A 23,465-nucleotide genomic window follows, 5' to 3' on the forward strand; every position below is an offset into this window, starting at 1 on the left:
TAGTATCACGGTCGTCAGATCGGCCAGCGCAAAGATCGCCCGTTCAACCTCCCCACTTTCGCCTGCCCACTCTATGGCTCACCCTTCATCGGGTTCTGCTAAATCTCGAGCCCAAAAGTCAGACACCAAGACTTCGGAAAAAGAGCATACTCTTGAAGATTTTTTACGTACCCCAACTTCACAACTATCGGTTCCTCCTTCATCTAAACATCATATTTCCAAGAAGGCTAATAAGAAACCCAGTTCATCTCCTTCTCCGCCAAGGCGTGTCCCATCTACAGCACCACATGGCGGAAATCGCCCTCGACTGTCTTCTGTGTCGCCGAGGCGCACTGCTGGCGGCCGATGACCTGGCCGATCGCTGGAGGCAGCAGCTGCTCCTGAACAACCTATGGATCAGGATCTTCTGCCTTCTGCTGAATGCCATTCCATGCTGTCTGTCGCAAGATCTGAGCAGTGGTTGAGTTGACGGCAACCGTGGTCACATTCCTCCATTTTTTGTTCACCCTATGTCCATTATCCACTGGAATATCCGCGGCCTTCGAGCCAATCGGGATGAATTGTCGATCCTCTTACGATCCTACTCGCCGGTCATCTTCTGTCTTCAGGAAACAAAGCTGCGTCCCCATGACCACTTTGTTCTCCCCCATTTCAATCCGTCCGATTTGATCTCCCTTCTGTTGAAGGCACTCCAGCACATGGAGGACTCATGATTCTTCTCCATGATACTCTACATGATCACCCAATCCACTTAAACACTTCCTTCCAAGCTGTCGCTGTCCGTCTTTTCCTTTCTGGATACACCTTTTCTCTTTGTACTGTATACATTCCATTGTCCACACCAATTGCACGAGCTGATCTCCTTCATCTTCTTGATCAGCTTCCACCCCCTATTTGCTGGTTGGGGACTTCAATGCCCACCACCCGCTTTGGGGATCTCCACATCCTTGTCCGCGTGGCTCACTATTGCTAGATGTCTTCCACCAAGTGGATATAGTTTGCCTCAACACTGGGGACCCTACATTTTTGTCTGCCTCCACGATAAATTTCTCTCATTTGGACCTTTCGGTCGGTACTGTTCCGCTAGCTCGGCGCTTCGAATGGTTCGCCCTTGATGATACACACTGGAGTGACCACTTTCCATGTGTCCTTAGACTGCAGCCTCAACTGCCATATATGCGCCCGCGACGCTGGAAGTTCGGCGTAGCAGATTGGACACTTTCCGTCTCTAGCAACATTCGATGACCGTCACTTTCCTAGCGTCGACGATGAGGTCACACATATTACAGACGTTATTCTTACAGCTGCGGAACATTCAATACCACGCACCTTCGCATTGCCCCGGCGTCCCCCAGTTCCTTGGTGGAACACGGCATGCCGTGACGCAATACGTGAGCGGTGACGTGCTCTTCGCGTATTCCGCCCCCATCCTACTTTGGACAACTGTATCCGCTATAAGCAGTTCAGAGCGCGATGCCGTCGCGTCATCCGCGATAGCAAGAAGGAATGCTGGAAATTCTTTACTAGCGCATTTAACACCTTCACTCCCTCCTCGGAAGTTTGGAGTCGGATTCGACGGTTCTCAGGCGCGCCTAGTTTCTCTCCGGTCTCTGGGCTCACTGTCGCGCATGATACATTAGTGGACCCCGTCGCAATTTCCAACTCATTGGGTCAACACTTTGCTGAGATTTCAAGCTCTTCAAATTACCCGCCAGCGTTTCTCCCGAAGAAACATGCAGCGGAAGCGCGACCTCTTGCTTTCTCCTGTCAAAATCGCAAAAGCTACGATACTGTTTTCTCCATGCGGGAACTCCAACATGCACTCTCTTCTTCTCGCTCCTCCGCCCCAGGACCGGATGGTATCCACATCCAAATGTTGCTGCATTTATCAACCCATAGTCTGCGTTACCTCCTTCGCCTTTATAATCGAATTTGGACCGACAGTACTTTTCCCAGACGATGGCGGGATGCTATCGACGTTCCTGTTCCGAAACCTGGAAAGGACAAACATCTCCCCTCTAGCTGTCGCCCCATTTCTCTCATGAGTAGTGTATGTAAGGTTTTGGAGCGTATCGTGAATTGCCGTTTAGCTTGGTGGCTGGAGTCCCGCAGTCTTAACACCTGCCCAATGCGGTTTCCGAAAGCATCGTTCTGCAGTTGACCACTTTGCTCTCTCCACTTACATCATGAACAATTTTCTCCGGAAAAGCCAAACAGTAGCAATATTTTTTGATCTGGAGAGAGCATACGATACCTGTTGGAGGACAGGCATCCTCCGCACACTGTTCTCTTGGGGCCTTCGAGGTCGGCTGCCCCTCTTTCTTCACGAATTTATGGCAGAGCGCACATTTAGAGTGCGGGTGAACACTACTCTCTCCTGTACTTTCTCCCAAGAAAACGGGGTACCCCAGGGCTCCGTGCTGAGTGCTGTACTGTTTGCCATTGCCATAAATCCGATTATGGATTGTCTCCTTCCTGATGTCTCGGGCTCCCTCTTTGTGGACGATTTTGTGATCTACAGCTCTCAACGGACCAGCCTTCTTGAACGACGTCTTCAAGGGTGTCTCCATCGTCTCCACTCTTGGAGCATCGAAACCGGCTTCCGTTTTTCTCCCAGTAAGACCGTTTGTGTTAATTTTTGGCGACGTAAGGAGTTTCTTCCACCCTCCTTACATCTAGGACCTGTCAACCTTCTGTTTTCGGACATCGCTAAATTCTTGGGTCTTATGTTTGACAGAAAACTGTGCTGGTCCTCTCACGTTTCCTATCTTTCGGCTCGCTGTCTGCGATACCTCAACACCCTCCATGTCCTGAATTGTACCTCCTGGGGAGCAGACCGAGTGGTCCTTCTCCACCTCTATCGCGCCTTAGTGCGCTCGAAATTGGACTATGGAAGCATAGTTTACTCCTCTGCTCAGCCGTCTATTCTTCGGCGTCTCGACTCTATCCACCACCGTGGATTACGTTTAGTGTCTGGAGCTTTTTACACCAGCCCTGTGGAAAGCCTCTATGCTGAGACTGCTGAACCTCCGCTGTCCAATCGGCGAGCTGTCCTGAGTCATTATGCTAGCCATCTGTCTTCCATGCCTGCTAATCCGGCCCATGACATTTTTTTCGACGCCTCCTTGGATGTAGGGTATGCAGGCTGCCCTTCCTCCCTACTACCACTGGGAGTCCGCTTCCGTCAACTGCTCCATTCTCTTTCCTTCCGCTTTCCTAAAACCTTCTTGACAACTTGGGGCACAGCACCGCCTTGGTTCCGTCCCCAGATCTGCCAGCTCTGTGACCTTTGTCAATTTCCCAAGGATGGTACCCCTTCACTTGTTTATCGTCGGGCATTTGCTGCTCTATGTGCACAAATGAAGGATGCCACATTTATTTACACTTATGGCTCGAAAACGTCGTTAGGTGTAGGGAGTGCCTATATTGTTGGCGACACACCAAATCGCTTTCGGCTTCCTGACCAGTGTTCGGTTTATACTGCGGAGCTTTACGCTGTTCTCCAGGCTGTCCACTACATCCGCCGCCATCAGCGGATACAGTATGTTATCTGTTCAGATTCAGGACTGCCTGCGCTTGCTCCATTTGGGGGACGTCTCTGTGGTGTTCCTCTGGCTCCCGGGACACGTTGGTATCTGTGGCAATGAGGCGGCCGATGTAGTGGCCAAGGCCGCAGTCTCTCTTCTTCGGCCAGCTATTCGATAGATTTCCTTCGCCGATCTACGGAGCGTTTTATGTCGTAGTGTTGTTCTTTTATGGCACGCACATTGGTCGACACTTCGCCATAATAAATCGCGGGACGTGAAAGCTCTTCCCTGCGCTTGGACCTCTTCCTCACGAACGCGTCGTCGGGAGGAGGTAATTTTAACTACACTCCGGATAGGGCACTGTCTTTTTAGCCATCGACATCTTTTAAGCGGCGATCCTCCCCCACTCTGTCCCCACTGCTCTCAGCTGTGGACGGTGAGACACCTTTTACTTGAGTGCCCCTATTTTACTCCGTTACGCGCCCCTCTACAGCTGTCGCCTGATATATCGTCCATTTTAGCAGATGACACGCGCTCGCCCGATCGCGTTCTCGAGTTCACTAGTGCCAGTGAGATGACGTCAGTCATTTGAAGCTCTGTTTGGGGACAACCAACCCCTTTCTGTAGTGGATTTTTAAGCTTTCCTTCTGCTTTTAGTTTCTCCAATTTTTTGAGTTTCGTTCCCATTGCTGCTGCCTTCCATTTTCGTTTTTTACCGTTTCCTAAGTCACAGACCAGGTGCTAATGACTATATCAGTTTTGCGCCCTAAAACCAAAAAAAAAGTTCCCTGGTGGGCTGAGTCATGCTGCAATGCCATTTGTGTTATGGTGACTTGCTCTCCATGTTTTCAACCATTACCCTACAATGGCAAAATGCATTTGTTATAAACAGTTACGTGCACAGTGTCATAGTGTTATTTTGGATAGCACCAAAGGTAGCTGGAGTTCATTTACTAGTTCTTTTAACAGTTCCACCCCTTCCTCTGTCATGTGAGCCAACTTCCGATGGCTCCCTGGGACCCAGATCCATTTCCCTCATTTCCAGCCTCACAGTAGCAGACGGATGTTATTGTGGACCCTAGTGGTATCTCCAACATCTTTGGCCACCATTTTGTGGAGGTTTTGAGCTCTTCCCGCTATCACCCTGCCTTCCTCGATCGGAAACGCAGAAATCCAATCTTACTTCTCTGATCAGGGTGTTGTTGCCATCCATCATGTAATGAAAAAGGTAGATTCCTCCTTAGTGCCCACCTGCACTCTTTCTCACCTTTGATAGGCTGGTGCTTCCATCCAAGATAAAAGCAGGCTATGAAATTATCACAGTCTGGCCATACTTTCTGAACCCGATGTGCTTCTATCAGTGTCATTGTTTCAACCACACTAGAGCGTCTTGTTGACACCCGGCCAAGTGTGTAACCTGTGGTAGGGATGCACATGAGGGCGATTGTCTGCCACCTCCTCCCTGCTGTATCAACTCCAATGGCGGCCATGTTGCCTCCTCTTGGGATTGTCCCATGTATCTTGATGAGCGGGCTGTCAAAGAGATTTGGGAAAAGGAAAAAGTGCCTTACTCAGTAGCTCGCGAGTTACTGGCTAATTGCAAACTCTGTGTTCTCCCGTCTGGCACCTATAGCTCTGTTCTTGTTACCCCTCGCTGCATGAAGGACATGGCCACGCAGACATGTGACCTCAAATTCAGCTCGGAAGTGTGAAATCACCCAGTGTCAAGGTAGCATCACCATCTCCCTGTCCCGCTGTCCAACAAACTGTCAAACTCTCCCCTCAGCAGGCAAAGCCACCAGCTACACAACCAGTAGGCAGGAAAGGACAGGAGGAGTACTCCCGTGAAGACTTCCTCCATCCCTCCAGTCAAACATCTGAATCTTCCTATAACCATAAAGGCTCAAAGAAGTCTACCAAAGGCAAATGGTCTTCCCCTTCGCCAACTTGAAGATCCTGTTAGACAGTGTCAGCATGTGGTACCTTAGACTGGCTGGCCTTTGTCTCGTCAGTGCGCATCACCAACCGTTTTTCGGCATTGGACTCCACAGACCAACTGAAGAAGCAAACTGATGCTTCTGTGGACCCCAGGCAGCGGGATTCTCCTGCTTCTGTGCCCTGTAGTAGCGACTCTACACAGGCTGTCACTCAGCGGCTGCCGAGTTGACACCCCTGCATGTCTTCCTCCTCATGATTGTCCTCCAATGGAACGTTAGCAGCCTTTATGGCTGCTTTTAGCATTGCAGCAGCCCCTTTTACTCTGCCGTCTTGAAACGAAATTGCACCCTCATGACCGCTTTGAGCTTTCATATTACTTACCGATTCGTTTTGACCGTCCACGTGAGGTTGGCATTCCATCTCATGGGGGCGTCATGCTAGTCATACTGGATGATATTCATAGTCAACCCATCTCCCTGACTGCCTGTCTTCAAGCTGTTGCAGTTCTCCTTTCCATTCCCCGCCTGACTTTTTCCCTCTGTACCATTTATGTACCTCCTTCATTCAATGTCACCAGGGCAGACTTCCTTCAGCTTATTGGGCAGCTACCTCACCCATTTTTGCCACTCGGTGACTTCAAAGCGCAACATCTTCTTTGGGTTTCTTCCAGGACCTGTCAGAGAGGTGCCCTCTTGGCTGACCTTCTTAACCAACTTAGCCTCTTCTGCCTTAACACTCGAGCACCTCACTTTCCTTTCAGACTCCTCACACACCTTATCCCATTTGGACCTATCTGTTTGCACTGTCCAGCTCGTCCATCGTCTTGAGTGGCCCGTTCTTTCCGACACCTACTCGAGGAACCATTTCCCGTGTGCTATCCATTTGCTGACTCCTACCACATGTACATGCGCACCCAAATGACAGCTTACTAAGGCTGACTGGCAGCTTTACTCCCCACTGGCGACCTTCGAAGAACGAGATTTCGCCAGTTGTGACGACCAGGTGGACTCACACCAACGTTATCCTTACTGCTGCAGAACATTCCATTCCTCCCACGTCCTCTTTATCACATCGTGTCCCAGTCCCTTGGTGGACTGAGGCATGCCGCGTGCAGTTCGCGCGTGGAGACGTGCTCTCTGTGTTTTTAACCATCATCCTACGATGGCAAACTGTATTCATTCTTCCTTCCCCAGGCTCCATTTCCTTCCCCCTGCCTCTCCATCTCTCCTCCCCTTCTACTCCCCCTCTCTAGGTGTTCTTACCAGGCTACCCACCAGGTTTCCTAAGTTACTTGTTCCTCATGCTTTCTCTGTGTCGTTTTTGGCAGTTTCGGTCCCCCCTTTGGGATTTGACGTTCACTTCTAAATTTTCTCTCTGTAGTGTGAGCTATTTGTGGAAGAACTCGCTCCCTAGTGTCTATAGCATGGATTCCTCTCCCCCTTCCTTCTGTCATATCCCTCCCCTCTAGGTCACCAGCACGTGTAGTCAATCCATGTGGTGGGGCTGTTACGTACCCATCTGGCTGAGCCTCCTGACAACACAGGGATCACACTTCTGATACCTGAGTTGTTGCCTTCCCATGTATGCCTTGGAGTTGCTGCTTGTTATTCCACAGCATCAGAACTCCTGGCAATGGCTGATGTGCCAGATGACCCTAGATGTGGCTTGGTGGCGTGTGGGGACAGCCCCTGATCAGAGTGGATGGTATCAGGGTGGGTGCTTTGAGTATGAAGCGTATCAAGCTCCAAAAATTCTCTTAGGGCTGTCTCTTAGAGGGCTAACGGATGATTGAATGCTGTGGGGGACTACTCCGATCAATCGTCCGCTTTGATTGGAAACCACATTTCGGTAGGTCTTTTCTCAGCGCTATCTTGTCAGTTTTCTGTGAGCTTCATAAGGCCTACAACACAGCTTGGTGCCAGCACATCCTCCTTATTCACGATGTGTGGGGTCTTTAGGGCTCCTTTCTGATTTTATTTGCCATTTCCTATCCTGCTGGTCACTCAGTCCATGTTGACACTGTTCTCAGCTCTCTATGGGCACAGGAGAATGGCATTCCACATGGCTTTGTATTAAGTGTCCTTCTTTTTCTAATTGCTTTTAATGGACTTGGGGCCTCTGCTGGACCATTGATCATCCCTGCTCTGTGTGTGGATGATTTCTGTATTTGGGCTGGTTGCCACTCTGTAGCCTCCACAGAACAACAGCCACAGGGTGCTATCCGGTGCACTCCCACGCGGACCCTCACACAGTTTCCCATTCTCTCCCCTTAAGCCGATGGTGGTGCACTTCTGTCGCCATACTGTTGTCCATCCTGATTTGGAGCTCTACCTTGATGCCAGACGCCTGACTGTGGTCCCTCAGTTCCGTTTCTTGGGTCTTCTTTTTGACAACTAGCTTACTCTTTATCTGCCATCTTAAGGTTGGCTGTTTATATAAACTCAATGTACTTCGCTTCCATGCCCACAAGTCTTGGAGTGTGGATCATTCGAACCTCCTCTGCCTTTATCTGGCATTAGTTCTGTCTCATCTGGGCTATGGTCATAAAGTTTATGGATCAGCTGCCACTTCCACACTGCACCTCTTGGACCGGTTCACCATTGTGGATCTGTTCAGCCACCGGTGCTTTTTGCATAGCCCCATTGATAGTCTTCAGTTGACGATGAAATTCCTCCCCATCCAAATCGGTGATCCCCGCTCTTGGTTTCCTATTCCATCACTATCCGCTATTCCCCTGCTCATCCCTCCTATTTTATTCTTTTCGTGGCTTTGGGCCATCACCCACTTGCTGCCCACCCTCTGGTGGGTTTACCAGCTCGGCTGGGCCTCGCTTCTCTCTGCCATGACTTCCATCTCCTCTTCTTGTCCTCTTCCCCACATTCTCTCCCAACCACCTCCCCACAGTTAGTTCCTCGGTCATGGGTTCGGATGGATCTCTTCTGGGATCTGAAAGCCTCCATCAGTCGAAAGATATTCCATTGTTTGTTCTGCCTGTTCTTAGGAGTTTCAAGATGCCATTGTTTTTTACACCAGTGGCTCTAAACCAGTTGATAATGTGGGATATGCCTTCACATCTTTTGTAGGCACAGAACACAATCTCTTGCATGCAACATGTGGAGTGTTTACTGCGCAATTGATGGTCCTCTATCGGGCCCTTTGCTTTATTAAAAGGTCCTCCCTCGCCCAAGTTGTGTTATGTAAGGACTCAATGAGCAGCCTTCAGGCTATCACTCGGGGTTTTTCCCACCAGCCCTTGGTCTGTGCCATCCATGACCTTGTCGCTGGTCTTGGTAATGATGCATGTTCAGTTGACTTCCTTCGGGTTGCTGGCCATGTAGGTATCCTGGGTAATGACTTTGCTGATTGTCTGGGTAATGAATTTGCTGATCGTCTGGCTGGGGGGGGGGGGGGGGGGGTACGGCTGCGGCGGCAGCAGAGCCCTTTAACCCCCATTCTCCGTGACCCCTCTGAGGGCAGATTTGCGGCTTTACATAAAAGCCTTTTTTTGCTGTGGGCTGACTCTTGGAAGGCTACCATCCGCCCCCCCCCCCCGCCCCCCACCACCCTCCCCATTCTAGAAAACTTCGAGCCATCGAGGAGACTCCCATCATGTGGTGTTCTTCAGTCTTCCTCCCCCAACAGAAATCTACCATCCTATGCCATCTTTGTATTTGCCATACTAGGTTGACCCATGGGTTTTTACTCCACAATGACCCCCTCCTCCATTTTTTTGTAGTTGCAGGGTTCCGCTCAGAGTGATCCATCTTTCGCTGCACTGCCCCCACCTTTTGGCCCTTCATGCTAAATATGCTCTTCCACCTTTTTTCTCTCAGGTGTTTGCCGACTACCCTGGCATGGTTATGTCTGTACTCATATGTGTAAGTGGTTTGTCCTCCCAGGTGTAACTTCTTGGTTTCCTCTGGAATTTGATTGCCTCACTGAGCACAGGCATTGGTTATGGAGGCCTTGACCTTACCTCTACACTGGCCATGTTCTCCCTGCCTTTTTCCTACATTTTGTGTGGTCTCTTTTGTTTTGTTTCCCCTTTTCTTGGGTCTTCTTCCCGTGGTGGCATCCCCATTGTATTGTGATAATGGTATGGTAATGTATGGGTGTCAGGATGGTTTGGTGGCAGTGCTGGTGCTCCAAAATGCGTAGCGTTTATGGGGCACCTGTACTCTCCATGTTTCCACCCACCCCTTTTTGTTCTTTCCTCTTCCTGCTTCCCTGACATTCCTTTCTCCTCTTTGTTTGCGTGTTAGCCCTTCCCCTTGACTGGACTGTGCTGTTAGTGTTGTTCCTCCCTTGATTTCTGCCATCCTAGATCATGGGACTGATGACCTTGCTGTTTGGTCCCTTCACTACCAACCAACCAACCAACCAACCATCCTTCTTGAGTTCCAGCTCCGTCTGTGCATCAGGTGACAGCCTCTCTTGCATTGAGCTACAGCCAACAGTGTATTGCACTACTCGTCAGCCAAGCCACTTCCTGACAGATGTCAAACAAATGACCCAAATCAACAAGTGCCTGGAACTGTAACCACACGGCTTCCCAGTGATCAAGCTACTGAAAGCCTCCTTGGTTACCATGCATCCACTGCATCAGTTCACAAGTGAGAGATCGTGTAGCAAGAACAGAGTGCACAGGCAAACTCCATATAAATGCAAATTCCTTATGAATCAGTCGCAGAATCGAACTGCAGCTACAGACTTCACAATCTATAAACATTTTATTTAAATAGGCAAATGGTATGCTGTTTTACCCAGCAAACACCCTAGGTACCAGTTCATTAGATAGAATTTCTAATTATAATCATCACTTTTTTCAAATTACACATTTTTCCTTACTAAGGCACCTTTTTGAATTCTGCCCAGCTCACATTCACCCCCCCACCTGCCTCAACTTTGGGTGCAACTTTCCTTACTGTACTAAGGAAGAGTATATTTCCCCACAAAAGCTTCCTTCATATGCCCTCATATAATTCCTCATACAAATCAATTATTGTCATTCTCCCTCACACACACACACACACACACACACACTCTCTCTCTCTCTCTCTCTCTCTCTCTCTCTCTCTCTCTCTCTCTCTCTCTCTCTCTCTCTCTCTTACTGTAACAAACTCCCAAAATTACTGTTAAGCAAAGTAATAACACTTCCAGCACAATAATTATTTACCATTTCATACGTTCATTCAATATTAGCACAACATTCCCCAAATAGTACACCCATTTGTACTGGCAAATTTGTAGAACTCAAAGACCACCACCACAATCTGCTGGATTACCATCAATAACTTTAGTATCAGGCACAGCGCTAGCATCTGGCCTACAATTTTGAAATAACACACAATGTACACAACTTTTCTCACGATGACAAACATGGTATATATTCCTTCTAGTCAGATATTTCTCTTTTGATTTGTCATCAGTTTTCTCCATTAAACCAGTATCTGTTTCCATCCCAATCTCTCTCTCCATTATACATTCACATGGACCCCTATTCCCATCTTCAATCTCCTACCTCTTCCATTTCTGAACAACTTTTTGTAACTTTAACACCACCCTCAATAGTGTTATTAAATTCAGTTACATTGTCCTCAGTGTTACCTAATTCTTCAGACTTCTATTTTTTCACTAATTTCAAATTCCGCATCCCCATTATGACTTCAACCTTCTCACTGTCTGATTTAGCCTCCTCCAGATTACCTTCTCCAATTTTCTCGCAAGAATTATTCACCTTTATTACTTCATCTATTTTATCAAAAAGTTCGGCTTTTAAATCACCAACTTCAGACTTAATACTATCACTAATTTAAAACTTTAGATCGTCAAATTTTGATTCCATTCTGTCAATGACTTTCTCATTGAGTGAGTAGGAGAATAGTGTAAACTGATTGACCATGGCTGATTTCTAGCAATACGAGGTCCATAATGCAACTGGTATTTGTACTTAACTTGTGGCTGCTGCGATGTCAACTGTTAGTGACATGTGGAGCAGGTGACAGTGAGCCATGCATTGGGGACACTGTGACAGCCGACGCCTCGAAAATGATGTGGGACGAACTGTGGCGATGGCGCATAGACGACAGCATAGCTTGGCTGCACTGAGGGCATGTGTGCGGGCCAGGCAATGACATTGAGGCAGCCAAGTGAAGGTGCACGCGTGTGCGGTTCGAATGTTGAACCTGGAACAACAGGGAGGCAAGAAATAGCATCTGCACTGGCTTGCTTAGAAATGGGATGATACAGTCTCATACTGATAATATGACAAAAGAAGAGCCCATTGTTGTAGCTTCTGTGCTGTGAGAGTTTGGGCTGACTGAGCAGGGCCGAACAGTGATTGTAGAAGTTTACGGTCAGTCGCCAAGTAAAACGTTTGCCAAAAAAAGTAAAATAAAATAAATGCTGTGAAATTTAGTGACACCGTAGACAATGGAATGAGTCTCATTTCCAATTTGTAAATACTTACATTGAGTTTGTTCAACAACTTCGAAGCAAACGCAATCGGCCTGTCAACAGAACCAAATTTATGCAACAAAACTGCACACATGCTATAAGAGAAAGCATCCACAGGCAAGATGACAGGTTTAGCTGGCTCAAAATGAGCAAGACATTGATCACTAAGCAAAGCATCTTTCAGCTTCTGGCAAGGAGACTTGCACTTAAGACCAAAGAAGAGGAACATTTTTCCTGCACAAGTGATGCAAGGGTGCCATGATTTGAGTGGCTGTAGGATTAAATCAGATGCAGTATGTGGGCTTCCCTAACACAGACTGCAGCTCCCGCATATTGCATGGGTGTGGAAGGTCACGGATAGCAAGCAAATGTGATTTTAGTGGGTGAACATCCTGTCTATTACTGACATGTCCTAAGTGCTCAAGTTCTGTCTGAAAACCCACACACTTGTCTTCTTTACATTTGAGACCAGCTTCAGACAACACTTGAAACAGAGTATGAAGATTTGCTAATGTGTGACCTAAGACGACAGTGTCATCTAAATAATTGGATCACAAAGGAACTTTCGCAGTGAGCTGCTTCAGAAACTGCTGAAATGTGGTGGCTGCAGAAGCACTGCCAAATGACAATCTCAAAAATTTGAAGAGACCCAGCGTCTTGCATGAAGTCATCTGCACCATCATGTAGCAATTCATCATTTCAAGCAGTTGCACCATTTGTTGACTCGGAAACTGAATAAACTGACTTAGATCATCTGCAGGTGACACAGGTGAGAGTGGCTTGGCAGCCATAATAAGTAAGCAACACACTAGTGCAAACAGCGGAAGGTAGAAATAGCAGACAGCAGAAAACGATTCAAAAATAGCAACTGCGGGAAGTAGAACATAAAGAGCACAAGCAAGGCAAATCCTGGATACCCAGAAGACGAAAAAAAAAACAGCAAAAAATCAATCAAAAGTACGACAGAACAGAAAGAAGCAGCAGGATGATAGCCCCACATTAGGGATGATGTCTGGTTGCCAGGTTTGTTGTGTAAGACTTCGTACTCAGTGGTAAGGAGAAGCGAGCTACAGAGAGGTGTGGCAGCTGTCATAAAAGCTAGACAAGAGTAGAATTGACTAGCAAACAAGTTAGCACAACAAACAGAAGATTGCTTAACTTGTACTTTTCCAAATGTATGAAGACTCTTTAGAAATAATGTATCAAGAAATAAGTCTAGCTATTAAACAGCAACAACAAAGAGGCTCACTGCACAAGGCACAAACACTGGTGTCATAGCAAAGAGGCTCAAAGTGCCAGTGGGAGCCTAGACTGTGTGACATTTCCATAGTGTCCTATAGTGAAGTGGCTCGAAGCATGAGTGGCCGTGTCGCTGCCATCATCTGTCGTGTATTGTTGCAGCAGAGGGCACTCATAGTCCAGAGCTGCTAGAGTTGTTGCTCAATGGGAGTGTACCATTGGGTCCACTGGATCCATCACTGCTATTGGCCAACGGTGAGATGGTATCGATATGTGATACTAAAATTGTAACCATGAATAATGCTATGGCTAAAATTAAAATAAATTATTTCTCTCTCCCTGTGGGGAAATCATGAAATGTCAGAGTGGAAGGATTGTGAACTCCATGATGTACGGAAGTTTGGATTGGTCTTGGAGGCATGCTTGGCTAGCTGAAGTGGTTAAGGCAACAGCTCCCAAATAAGTGGGAAATCTACGTTAGAGTCCCGGTCTGACAGAAATTTTCATCTGTCACAAACAGCTGATGTCAATCTGGATTCACAAAATGTGAATCAGTTTTATAATCTCTGTAAATTGCATTGACACACAAAAGGCATATGATACCTTTTAAGCTGCAGATGCTCTGGTTATTACAGACAGACAATAGGGTGGAATAATCATGGTGACCTCAACTTATCTGTTCTTCTTCCATGGTTGTTTCAGATGATTGTGGATTATTGTTGTTGTTAGAAATCTTTCTGCTGGTTCTATGTCTGTAAGCTTTTTCAGTTTTCTTTTGCTTATTTTTGTCATACGTTTGTCTGATTGGTGACAATTAAGCCCACAGAATGTTTCTCTTACTTCTATTGTATGCAGACTGGATGTTGCTGAGGGTGTAAACATAGTTTCACATCCTGTGGTGTTCATGAGCACTACTTTGGCCAATAAGTTCCCATTGGTTTGGCTGATTACCCCCACCTGTCTGTCTGCTTTTAGCATGTGAAAGTGATCACCACACAGTAATTCCTCTGTTTTGTCAAGTTGTGTATGAACTATGTGCAAAAACTTAATCATGCTCTTAGCAAAAGAAATTTCGGCACTCTTCTAAATAAGTACTTGATGTTACTAGGTATACTTAAATTTCAGTTTGAGTGATAATTCACTATGTGCTCCATTAGGTACAAGATATGATACGGGGAAGTACCCTTCGTAAAACAGTCCTGCCACCACCCAGAAGCCTGTTGAATATATAAGTGCTCCTATTTTTCTGTGACTGTGATATTCCTTAGTAAGTAGTTTCTGTATTGTAGACAATGGCTTTGGGAATAAAACACAGCCTCTTGAAATTATTTTCTTTGCTTCTCCTAGCAGTGACACACAGTTACTTACAATTTATCAAAGCTCTGGCAACAATTTTTGGCCAGTACAGACTCTACTGTTGTTGTATCAGATGGCAAATGTGGTGTATAGACACCAAATGCAGTGGATGGGTGCCAGGAGGTGCTGTATTAAAGCTCGGCGTGAGCGCTCCAAATGATTTATTCGTTTCCACTACAGTGCTTCATTCACCTTGGTCCGCGTCACAGGGTCCGGCAATGCTGAGGCCACTGCCCCAGTGACCTAGTGCAATGCGCTGTGTCGAGCCGGCCTTGTACGCCAGCGGAGTGCAACGTCATCAGGATGCCGCGGTTGACTCGGTGGTCTGCGTCTATTGTGCACCAAGATTTTGCATGCTACTTATTGTCGTGCAGCGGGCTTTGCATCCAACGTCTTATGGATTACATACTTCTCGTCTCCTGTGCCGTCCCATCCTTTGTGCCCATGATAGTTCTGGACCATTTTGGCACCTTAAATCCAGCGTGGTAGCTAGTCCTGGCACACAGGGATTACACTCACGATGCCAGAGCTGAGACCCCCGCATATGCCAAAGAGTAGGTGCCCATCCTTTCTGGGGCACCAGGACTCTCGGCAATGGTCATCCAGCCAGGGGGCCCTTGTTGAGGCTGGGTGGTGCCTGTGGGGAGAGCCCCTGGTGAGAGTGGGTGGTATCAGGCCGGATGACCCGCAATGAAACAGGTAAATTGAATCAAGCTGATGGTCGCTTGGCCCCAGCTGTCTCAGAGCACGTAAGGAATGGTTTTGATGCTGCAGCCTAAGATTGCCGATCGTTCCACTCCCTGGCCACACCTTAGGGTGACCGTAGGGTGACCAGTCAGTACCCAGTTTGCAGCAGGACTGATTAAGTGACATTTCAGGCAAAGGAGCCCCAGTTTTTTGTCGACCATCTTGAAGATAGTTTTGGGGAAGTGGCGGCGTTGTCCAAAATGCACAGCGGGTCGATTTTGATCCAAACGGCTTCCCCAGCCCAGTCGCGGGCGTTGATCGCCTGTTGACAAGCTGCAGCCTATGACAGCTGGGTGACATCCTTGTCTAGATTATGCCCCATAGAAGCCTTAACATGGTCCATGGTATTATTTTCCATCACAACCTCCTTTTGCAGTCGAATGTGAGGAACTACACACAAACTTAATGTTGGGGTGTCCACTTCGTCTGACGCGTGCATAGGGGTCCCCAAGACAACAGGGTTGCTACCGGTGCCTTCATCTTGGCTTCTGAGAGTGACTCGTTACATGAAAAGGTCAAGGTGATGGTTTACTGTTGTGACGTGAAACCATATGTCCTCCCTCCTATGCCGTGCTTAAAGTGCTGGCGGTTTGGCCACATGCCATCTTGCTGTACCTCCAGCACCACAAGCAGGGATTGCAGTCGTCCTCTGCACACAGGTGCTCCATGTGTGCCTCCTCCCACTTGTTTCAGTTGTGGGAAGCACCACTCCCCCTGCTCGCCTGACTGCCCTGTTCTCCATAAGGAGCGGGGAATAATGGAAATAAACACTCTGGACAGGCTCACCTATCAGTCCCATCTCGATTATGGGAGCCTGGCTTACGATTCAGCAATGCCTTCCGCGTTGCGGTTGCTTGACCCCATACTTCACTGCGGGATCTGACTCACAACTGGAGCATTCCGCACAAACCCTGTAAACAGCCTACTTGTGGAGGCTAGTGTCCATCCATTGCAGACCCTGCACCAACGACTACTGGCTGCTTATGCTGCACATGTTTGTGGCTTGCCCAGGCATCCAAATTACCGTCTCCTGTCCTCCAACTTGGTCGTCCATCTTCCAGAATGGCGGCCCCGGTCAGGGTGTAAAATTGCGGTTTGCGTCCGGTCTCTGCTCTCTGAGTTTGAGTTTTTCTCTCTCCCACCTCTTTTTCTGGGCCCATATATGTATTCCCCCGTGGTGTGTTCCCCGCCCAGGCCTTCAGCCGGATTTGGCACAAGGCCTGAAAGAGTCAGTCCCGCCTGAGGATCTCCACCATAGCTTTCTTTCAATCCTTGTTGCGTTTCATGGCTCTGCCATAGTCTATACCGTCAGTTCGATCGTTGCTGGTTGAATTGGTTATGTTTTTACTCTCACGGATCAATTTGAACAATGCTCGTTGCTGGATGGCTGCAGTGTTTTCACTGCAGAGCTGGTAGCTGTCTCTTGCGTCCTAGAGTATATCTGCTCCTGCTTAGGTGAGTCCTTCATCTGTAGTGACTCCCTGAGTGGTTTACGAGCTATCAATCAGTGTTTTCCTCGCTCTCATCTGGTGATGGCTATCCATAACTTGCCTATTTCGACCACTTCATGGTTTTTGTGTGTTCCCCGGGTTATGTCGGCATCCTGGGTAATGAACATATTGACAGGCTAGCCAAACAGGCAATCAGCGAACCGGCCCTGAGACTGGCCTTTCGGAATGTGATCTCCCGTCAGTCTTGTGGCAGAAAGTCCTTGGTACCTGGGGTGATGAATGGCGCACTCTGCCTTCACCAACAAACTTCGGGTCATCAAGGAGAGTACAGGTGTGTGTGGCACTGCTCCATGCAAGCCTCTCGCAAGGACCCGTGTTGTTCTTTGCCGACTACGCATTGGCCACACCTGGTTGACGCATGGTCATTTATTGCGCCGCGAGAACCCACCTTTATGTTGCTGTGGATTGGCATTGACAGTGGTCCACATCTTGTTGGACTGTCCTCTTTTAGCTGCACTCAGGCAGACAGTTGCACTGCCTCATACGCTCCATGCACTTTTAACAGATGACACTGCAATGGCAGGCTTAGTTTTGAGTTTTCTCTGAGCAGGGGGCTTTTATCACTCAATCTGAGAGTTTGTTTCTTTTGTGTGTTGAGTGTGGCCTTTGGCCTACGGTTTCTGATTGAGGATTTTAGTGTATCTCTTGGTGGTTGGCTTTTCCTTTTTTTGTTTCCTTGGTCAGCCAAACACTGTAAAACTCTGTGTGCTTTTAATTGCTCTTTTCTTGTCTTTGTCTGTGTCTGTCTTGTTCTGTGTCGTTCCTTGTCATCTCCGTTGCTTGTTTTTCTTCCTTGTGGGTGTTTCATATTCGTGGAAAAAGGGACCGATGACTTTTGCAGTCTGGTCTCTTCGATCCCACAAACCAACCATCATATTGAAATGTGTACTAAATTTCAAGCCTCTGTCGTGTACCAAGGGGATCAGCTCTGCCGTATCTGGCTGCACGTACATTGTTAATTTGGAAGGAGTGGAGACTAACAGGAAGGCTTGAAGTGCACTTTTACCTTCTTTTTTGAATAGATATATTTTTCATTAATTTTTGGATGATTTGGGAGTTTGGAATTCAGTCTTGCTACAACAATCCTGTGTTTACTAATCTCTGTATCCATTTTGTTGCTTGTTATTAGCTCAGGATTATATGTTGCTAGGCGATAGTATTTTTTTCACAACTGTTTACTATTGGAGTGAGCTCATGAGCTAATTGCTCAAAATAATTTTTGGAGAATGCGTTTAACACAATTTCTGATGACATTTGATGCATGCCTCTGGATTTAAATGTGTAGTTTTGCCAAAATATTGAGATTTAGTATAAGTCTTCGTCAAATATAATTGTATGAGTTGGATACGTATTTGAAGTTAGACTAAAGTTTTCTTTGAACCTTTCAGCAGTTGTATCACGTGACCTTGGAGATCGATTATTTTATTCCAGTTGTGAAGAATGACCACTACCCATACTGACTCACAAGAACTATCTACTTCAATTTAGTTGCAAGGTAAACTACTTCTAACAGCAACAAACACATCACTGCCAACGGTATTTAGCCTCTCCTTTCTGAACGCTACTAGGTTGCTAAAATTTCGGCTGAACTTATCTCCAGCCTTGGTCAGCTTTCAGTGTTTTTCTATTGGCACTTGAAGCTCTTGTACTTCCCAACACAGCTATGACAATTTAAAATTGTTATACCAATGGTTCCCAGATCTGCATTTTCTCTGTGTGTGTTTGACATGCATTCTTTGAGACTGAAGCCCTTTCTGTGCTTTCTCGAAACCCTCTAACCTAAAAAAACCACCCAGTCCATGCCACACAGTGCCCGCTACCCATGTAGGCACCTCCTGTGTGTTATGGACTCCTGACCTATTTGGCGGAAACCGAAACCCCGTCACCCTGTGGTGCAAGTTGAGGAATTGCAGCTTACACCCTTGCAGAACCATCTGAACCTCTTATTCAGACCCTTCACTCGGTTCTGTACCAGAGGGTTGCAGTCGGTCTTGTTGTCTATGCTCTAAAATCTAAATGGTGAACTCTACTTTCATCTTACAAGCAAGACTGGTTGGTAGTCTCTACCACTCCTGATAACCGCTTGTAACCAGAGGGCCCTTCTGATCGAGTGACACACATCATTGGTACCGACATGAGCTACCACCTGCAGTTGGCTGCACACTGTGCTCTTCATGCCATGAAGTACTTCTCAAAGTTACACGAAACAGTTGCTGTTGGGACTTGTCACCTTTTGTTCTGAATTGCCCAGTGAGTGTGATTTCTTAGACACACACTTAGGATGTTGGTAGTGGGTGCATTGTATCAAGAGTTTAAAGACTGAATTATAAGGAAATAAACTTTTGAACAAAACAGTTAAAGTGCATAGCAATTTAGAGTAAAATTTTAAGAATATATGTGTCTGATTCAGTATTCTACACACTCATAATGAAGTGTGCTAATAATTTGAGAAAGGTTTTAATAAAATGGTTGGTGGTGGTCAACGAGGAAGATCAAATATTAGAATGTCTGCTGTGACATCTGATGGCCAACAGAGCATCTTCATAGAATTAATTCGTATGTTTGGTGACTGCTGCAGTTGGTGGGACAGAGTGCAAATAATAAGTTTTTGACTTCACTATTCTCTTTTTAAAGTTTGTTATATTAACAGAACTTGTGCTCAAGGGAGATAAATGTCTTTACCTGTGTATCCTACTGTACAGAGAAAACTGTGGCTGTTTTCTTTAGCTGTGTAAGGAATTTTAAACTCTTTTAGACAAATTTTGTCCATATCTGTGAAATTTAATTTCATTATATTCAGTAAAACACCAACAGTAACTAATAATTCTTCGCCAGTGGAGTGTGTTTTGGTGTCTGTGTTATATTATGATTGATAACTGGTGTTATTAAGGAGCTTACATTGTGTAAACCTACTGTAGGTTTAAGAGGAACAGAAATGTGCTACCCTCTTCAGACAACATATAAGTGATTTGTTAGTACCCATGATTCTGCTGATAAATATTTAGTGTTCCAAAATGCAATAAATGAATCACAGTACTCTTTTTGTTGCCTGATATAGTATTAATCTGCATTAAATTCTCTATAATTATTTTAACAGGTATCAACAATAACTGAATTAGAAGAAAAGATGGGTACATCAAAGAAAAAGGTGCAACGAAAAGAAAGAAAGAAAAATAATCCATCGGACACTTGATCCACTATAGCAAGGGATTATTTGATGTGTTTGGAAGTGAATTGTCAGATGTAATAGGGTATATATTTTCAATAACTTGACAGTAAAGATATTCTAAAAACTAAATACACCTTTCTGTTTTAGTCAAATTGAGTCATAATGTAAAAGCTGACTATGTATGGTGGTTTTACTTCAGTAATTGGTCCAGTGTCTTCTTTTTAATTGAGTATATTGTGACTGCAACCTTAGTGCCTCTACAGTTTTAAGATGGTCTCAAAGTTATGAAATCAACCTTATCTTATTTTGTGTAGGGAAAGGAGGGGGAGGGAGGCAGAAAGCCCAAACCTGAGGAGGAAAATGAGCTTGGAAGAGAGAATTTGTCTGTGCGCAAGCAACAATTTAAGTAACTGTTTAAAAGTGGAAGTATAATATAACTGAACATGATTTTACTTCTTTCAGCAGAAAGTCTATATTAAGCTGCAAAGAGTAAGGTGGAGCATAACCATCTTCTCAGTCATCTTGTGTTAAAGGCCTACAATTCTATCTTGGAGTTCATGTATAACTTTGATACACTAATGTCGGACAATGCTAGCAATAGAAAAGACAAGTAAATGGGCGAGGTATTTTCCGTTGTGTTAGGGATGCATTCATCATGCACAAGGAACTTCAGATGGAGTAGTTCACCACGAAAGACTTTTTTCAGGAGATGTACAAATATTTATTACATCCTAAATTAGGTTGCACCAGCTACTCCAGCCTTTGTTTACTGATCAAGGCATACAGACCATATGTAGAGAAAATAAAATATGTAAGCTACAAACACCAGCCTGTTTATTCAGTGTCTTGACAGTGCGCTCTAAGGAGTTAAAGGGAACTCACAGTCCAAGCTGTGTAAATGTGTTCAGTATTCCCAAGAATGAGCAAGCAATATTTCGAAAGTTATCATGAAATCTGGTAGAACTTTTACTTAAATTAAGCTTCCAGTCATCAAACTTATATTCTGAAATGGGGCAGTGGTTAGTTGTGACAACATTTCATACCAGTTGTTTGGTTTTTAGATGGACTTCTACAGACCTGTTGTAAAATATATGTCCAGCTAATAAAAGTAATAGGGCACAAAAGAGCTGAATTAAAATATGCAAATTACTGTTCATGCCACACGCTCTTCCCTGTGGTCTATTTTGGAGGTCCTTATGTGCTCCTCATTGTTAACATGAGAAACATTGTTGGTTTTCTCAGAGATAATGGTAAAGAATTTTGCTTCTCTAAATGTTGCTAAAACTGTGTGATTTAATTTGCTCCTTATCCGTGTCAATAAGCTGATTTTATTTAATTTTGTGTACACAGGGTGACACTTATGCATAAAACATCATCATCTGCAGAAAATAGATAATTTTCACATACACATTCCTCTTTGTTTCATTTGTTTGGCAAACAGTTTACTCAATAATTAACGTAAAAGATTTGTTGTTCTTAACTATGAAAACTTTTGAAACTACTTGCCAGGCAGCCGCATGGGAGACTTTTCCTAGGTCATGATAACAGGCAACAGATATGTGCAAGGGAAAATATACCAAATTCAGTTGTTAACATTAGCCAATTAGTCTGCTCACTAGGCCCTGAGGAAATATCGTGTTTCCGAAGTTATGACTCTTTCACTAGCCGGCTGGAGTGGCCGAGCGGTTCTAGGCAATACAGTCCGGAACCGCGCGACCGCTAGTCACAGGTTCGAATCCTGCCTCGGGCACGGATGTGTGTGATGTCCTTAGGTTAGTTTGGTTTACGTAGTTCTAAGTTCTAGGGGACTGATGACCTCAGCAGTTAAGTCCCATAGTGCTCAGAGCCATTTGAACTCTTTCACTTGGTTTACTGCTGAAAATGGAATGATCCCTCTGTCCACTGGCCATAACGGCCTTCCTTGTAATTTCCAGCAGCTCCAAAAGAGTACATCTCCCACAAGCATGTCCACCTGTCACCAAACGTTAGCCAATGGAATTTTGAGTATCTCCCCACCACATAACACACTGCATACAACACTTCGACAGATTGTGTGCAGTTGAAATGTAATTAAAATAAACATTAAATCTAAATGTAAATGGAATTGGGCCACCATTCCTACGCTAATAATTCTACAGTTAATTTAAATATGTTACATGAAATATTATTTAATAATGTGTCTACTGACACTAATTATTATGCCTTTAAACATAGATATTAGTGTGATTTACATAGACAAAGGTGTGTGTTTATTGCACTTTCAATCAAATGCCATCGGCAAGGTTAATATGGTAAATTAATTTGACATACCAATAACTGCATACCGCCTCATTCATAAGTGTGTGTCCGGAGCACTTTCCGATATGACACAGTGTAGACACTTATTATAGCATGTTTTATAATACGTAATTTGCATTATTACTCAGGATAAAGGCAATTATGTAATGCCATTATCCGATTTTATGTCCGCCATGTAAGACAGCCTTGTTTGTTGTTATAGCGTGTAAATGTTTACACTGTAGTTTAGTTAAGCTTGTAATTATGGTTGGTGCTTGTGTACATAAAATTACCTTTCTTGGACCCACATATAACCCTTAAGGTTACTGCATCAGTGTTTCTTGTGTCGTTCTAAGTTGTTAGAATGTTTGTTCTGTTCAAAGTTTTGGCATTTCCAAATAACACTTTGCTTCTGATATCTGCAGCTGTTAGTGACGCTCTTGGTTTTTACCTGTAAGTGCCTGCCACTTAGTCTCTCTCTCTCTCTCTCTCTCTCTCTCTCTCTCTCTCTCACTCTCACTCTCACTCTCACTCTCGCTAATCTCTCCCTTGTCCATAGGCACCCATCATGCTTACCTCAGCTGAACCCATTACCATTTGCCCAGCCTCTGTTTTTATACACACAACACAATGAACAATTTTCTGTAGTAATTCAATGTTGGTTTCTCTAGCTTTAACAAATAACTCTCAGTGGCAGCCCGGAGTCATGTTACATGCATACCCACACTTAGGGCCTGTTGTGTAAACCATTTGACCGTAGGATAATGCAGAAAGTGACCTCAGGTCCAGCTTAACTCAGAAATCTGTATTGTATAATAATTCATCCTTGATTGTATTGCCATGAAGTATGGTCAACTTTGACTTGTGAAAATTTGTGAATGGAAGAGGCTGGAATACCTAAAACGCTCGTTAAACTTTCTATGATGACCCTCAGCAAAACAAACTGTAAAGTAAAAATACAGGGTGAAATCTCCAGAGAAGTGGAAGTGAAGAAGGGACTTAGACAGGGTGACAATATCTTCTCATTGCTATTCAACCTTTGCCTAGAAAAAGTCATAAGTCAGAGTTAAATAAAGGAGGAACCTTCTTAAATCGTTCACTACAGTACCTAGCCTACGCTGACAGTGTCGCATTACCTGCATGAAACACTGCTGTGCTAGGTGAGGCCTATCAACTGGAGAAAGGTGCAAAGGAACTTGGCCTGACAGTCAATGTCGAAAAGACCAAGTATACGGCAATGACCAA

The 23,465-nt window shown here is 45.4% G+C and overlaps 1 protein-coding gene across 3 annotated transcripts in view; it reads left to right on the top strand.

Annotated features, from left to right (window-relative positions):
• Positions 1–20,105, top strand: part of LOC126249779 (centromere protein S-like) — a 77,524-nt gene extending 57,419 nt beyond the window's left edge. Inside the window, exons 5-6 of one of the 3 annotated variants that reach the window (XR_007545660.1) lie at positions 18,163–18,269; positions 19,872–19,966. Coding sequence is in view for 2 of the 3 variants with exons in the window: in XM_049951463.1 (XP_049807420.1) it covers positions 19,872–19,967 (96 nt within the window). In the remaining variant the exon portion in view is untranslated. Of the gene's footprint in view, positions 1–18,162; positions 18,270–19,871 lie in introns of all 3 variants that reach the window. The other 2 variants (XM_049951462.1, XM_049951463.1) reach the window with 2 other exon arrangements.
• Positions 20,106–23,465: the final 3,360 nt, after the last annotated feature.

This window comes from Schistocerca nitens, chromosome 3, assembly GCF_023898315.1.
Source record: "Schistocerca nitens isolate TAMUIC-IGC-003100 chromosome 3, iqSchNite1.1, whole genome shotgun sequence".
Classification (NCBI taxonomy): domain Eukaryota; kingdom Metazoa; phylum Arthropoda; class Insecta; order Orthoptera; family Acrididae; genus Schistocerca; species Schistocerca nitens.